Below are 2,018 nucleotides of genomic sequence, written 5' to 3' on the forward strand. Positions count from 1 at the left end.
AGATTAAAGTCAGAATTCTGAGATTAAAGTCCGAATTCTGACTTTTTTCTCGGAATTCTGACTTTAATCTCAGAATTCTGACTTTAATCCCAGAATTCTCCGTTTTTTCTCAGAATTCTGAGATTAAAGTCCGAATTCTGACTTTTTTCTCGGAATTCTGACTTTAATCCCAGAATTCTGGCTTTTTTCTCATGTTAAACTGAAATAAAATTTAAAAATCAGTTAACTTTTTTTTTTTTTTCAGTGGCCCTCATCGTCTTCCGTACAAAGTTAACGTTTATATTTTGTTTATTATTTTGGTGGCACAGGTGTTCAGATCTTCCCACAGCTAGGGAGATTGCTTAGGGGGGGGGGGGTCCCTTGTTATTTTAGAAGAAAGGAGTGCACCCAACAGGGTGTTGGGTGAGGAGGTTTCTGTCAAACTTTTCTGTTGACCATCATCATCGTCACTGTTCTCATTGTCATTTGAAACTTTTTGAAATATAAATAAGAAAGAAAATGCAAGTGCGGCTCAGGATGGCTTCTTGGAGAAACTTCTCAGCCAGCAGCGGCTCTGTTGGTGGATCGAAGTCGCTACATTACCTACTGTACATTAAGTGGAAAAAAAGGTAAAAAGTTCATTGAAAAGTTCAATAATTAATAAGCCTAGTTTACAATTATATTTAGGTTTATAAACTAAAAAATGTAAGTGCCAGTATCTGCATTAATGCCTCTAAGGTTAAGTTGGACCAAATAAAAATGTGTTTCTTTCACTTTCAGAGTGTTTTTTTTAATGAATTTCTTCCAGAAGCACTTTTGTTATTTTTCTTAATATATTCGGGCAAGTTGGTGTTTCTTCTTATTACATTGGCATTAATTTTTGCCATCAAAATATCCATATTTTCGAATGTTACAAAGGTAATAAGCTCTTGAACTGGATTCCAATAACACTATTGGCTGGAAATTTAGATTTATAAAAGGTTAATGGTTTCCTGGGTAAGGAAACACAGAGCATCACTAAATATACCGACACAGAGAGCGATGATGCGTGCTAAGGTAATTAGCTTATATTTCCATCAGACCAAACAAAGGGAGGGGTTTTAATCTGCCTCAGGTGTTTTGCAGCTGAAGCAGTGAGTACCTGTGGTGCCGGACGTGTAGATGTAGAGAGCCGTACTCCGGATGTGAATGTTGGCCCTCAGCTCAGGGGACAGCGGCTCGTCTGAGGCTTCAGATATCTTGTCAGATAAAGCGGTGATGCCTTCAATGCTGCAGCTGTCAGACAGGAGGAACACGCGGATTCCCTGCTCTCTGAGCGTCGGCAGCACCTCCTTCACAGCATCCAGCATCTCTGCGCACAAAGAAAGGATTCAGACGGTGTCAGAGAGCGGCGTTACGTAATGCTGCACATGCAGGCCTGGGTCGTGTTACCAGAGTCCACCTGAGGAACACAACAACGTGGTTCTGGAAGTTTATCCAACGCTGCTTTCAACTTTTCTTTATTAAACCCTCTCATCCCTACCCAGACTAAAGTAATCACAACCTCTGAAAATTAGACATTTATTTCACGATCACTGGAAAAATGATCTAAAAATAAGTAAAAATTTCTTAAATTGAGTGTATTTACCCTTAATTTGAGTAGATAAATGAGGTGGTTTGCAAATGGAGTTAATATTTTTACTCTTAAAATAAGATAATTAGATAAAATGCACTTGAAATGAGGCAATGCAAGTGTGTTTTCTTATTTTAAACGTAAATTGTCTTGTTCCATTGGCAAAATGTCACTTTTACCTCCTCAATCCAAGAACAAATGCACCCATTTTAAGAAAAAAAGACTTATCTAGATTTTGATTTTTTTCCAGTGATTGAAAAACTGACCTTAAAGGAATAGGCTTGTTTGAAAAAAAGATGCACAATAAAAACAAAAACAAATGTATACGTCTTCAAGTCATCAGAAAGATGTTGGGAAGAAAAAAAAACATACCAGAGGAATGAATAATTTTGGCTTTAACTGCTGATTTCAGTCTAAAAAAACGTGT

At 37.3% G+C, this 2,018-nt stretch overlaps 1 protein-coding gene across 1 annotated transcript in view; it reads right to left on the reverse strand.

Annotated features, from left to right (window-relative positions):
- Window positions 1-2,018, reverse strand: part of LOC107087410 (very long-chain acyl-CoA synthetase-like) — a 22,152-nt gene that overhangs the window by 16,457 nt on the left and 3,677 nt on the right. The window contains exon 2 of the mRNA XM_015378980.1: window positions 1,121-1,330. Coding sequence (XP_015234466.1) covers window positions 1,121-1,330 — 210 coding nt within the window. The remainder of the gene's footprint in view (window positions 1-1,120; window positions 1,331-2,018) is intronic.

This window comes from Cyprinodon variegatus, unplaced genomic scaffold (assembly GCF_000732505.1).
Source record: "Cyprinodon variegatus isolate N-32 unplaced genomic scaffold, C_variegatus-1.0 Scaffold183, whole genome shotgun sequence".
In the NCBI taxonomy this organism is placed as follows: Eukaryota; Metazoa; Chordata; class Actinopteri; order Cyprinodontiformes; family Cyprinodontidae; genus Cyprinodon; species Cyprinodon variegatus.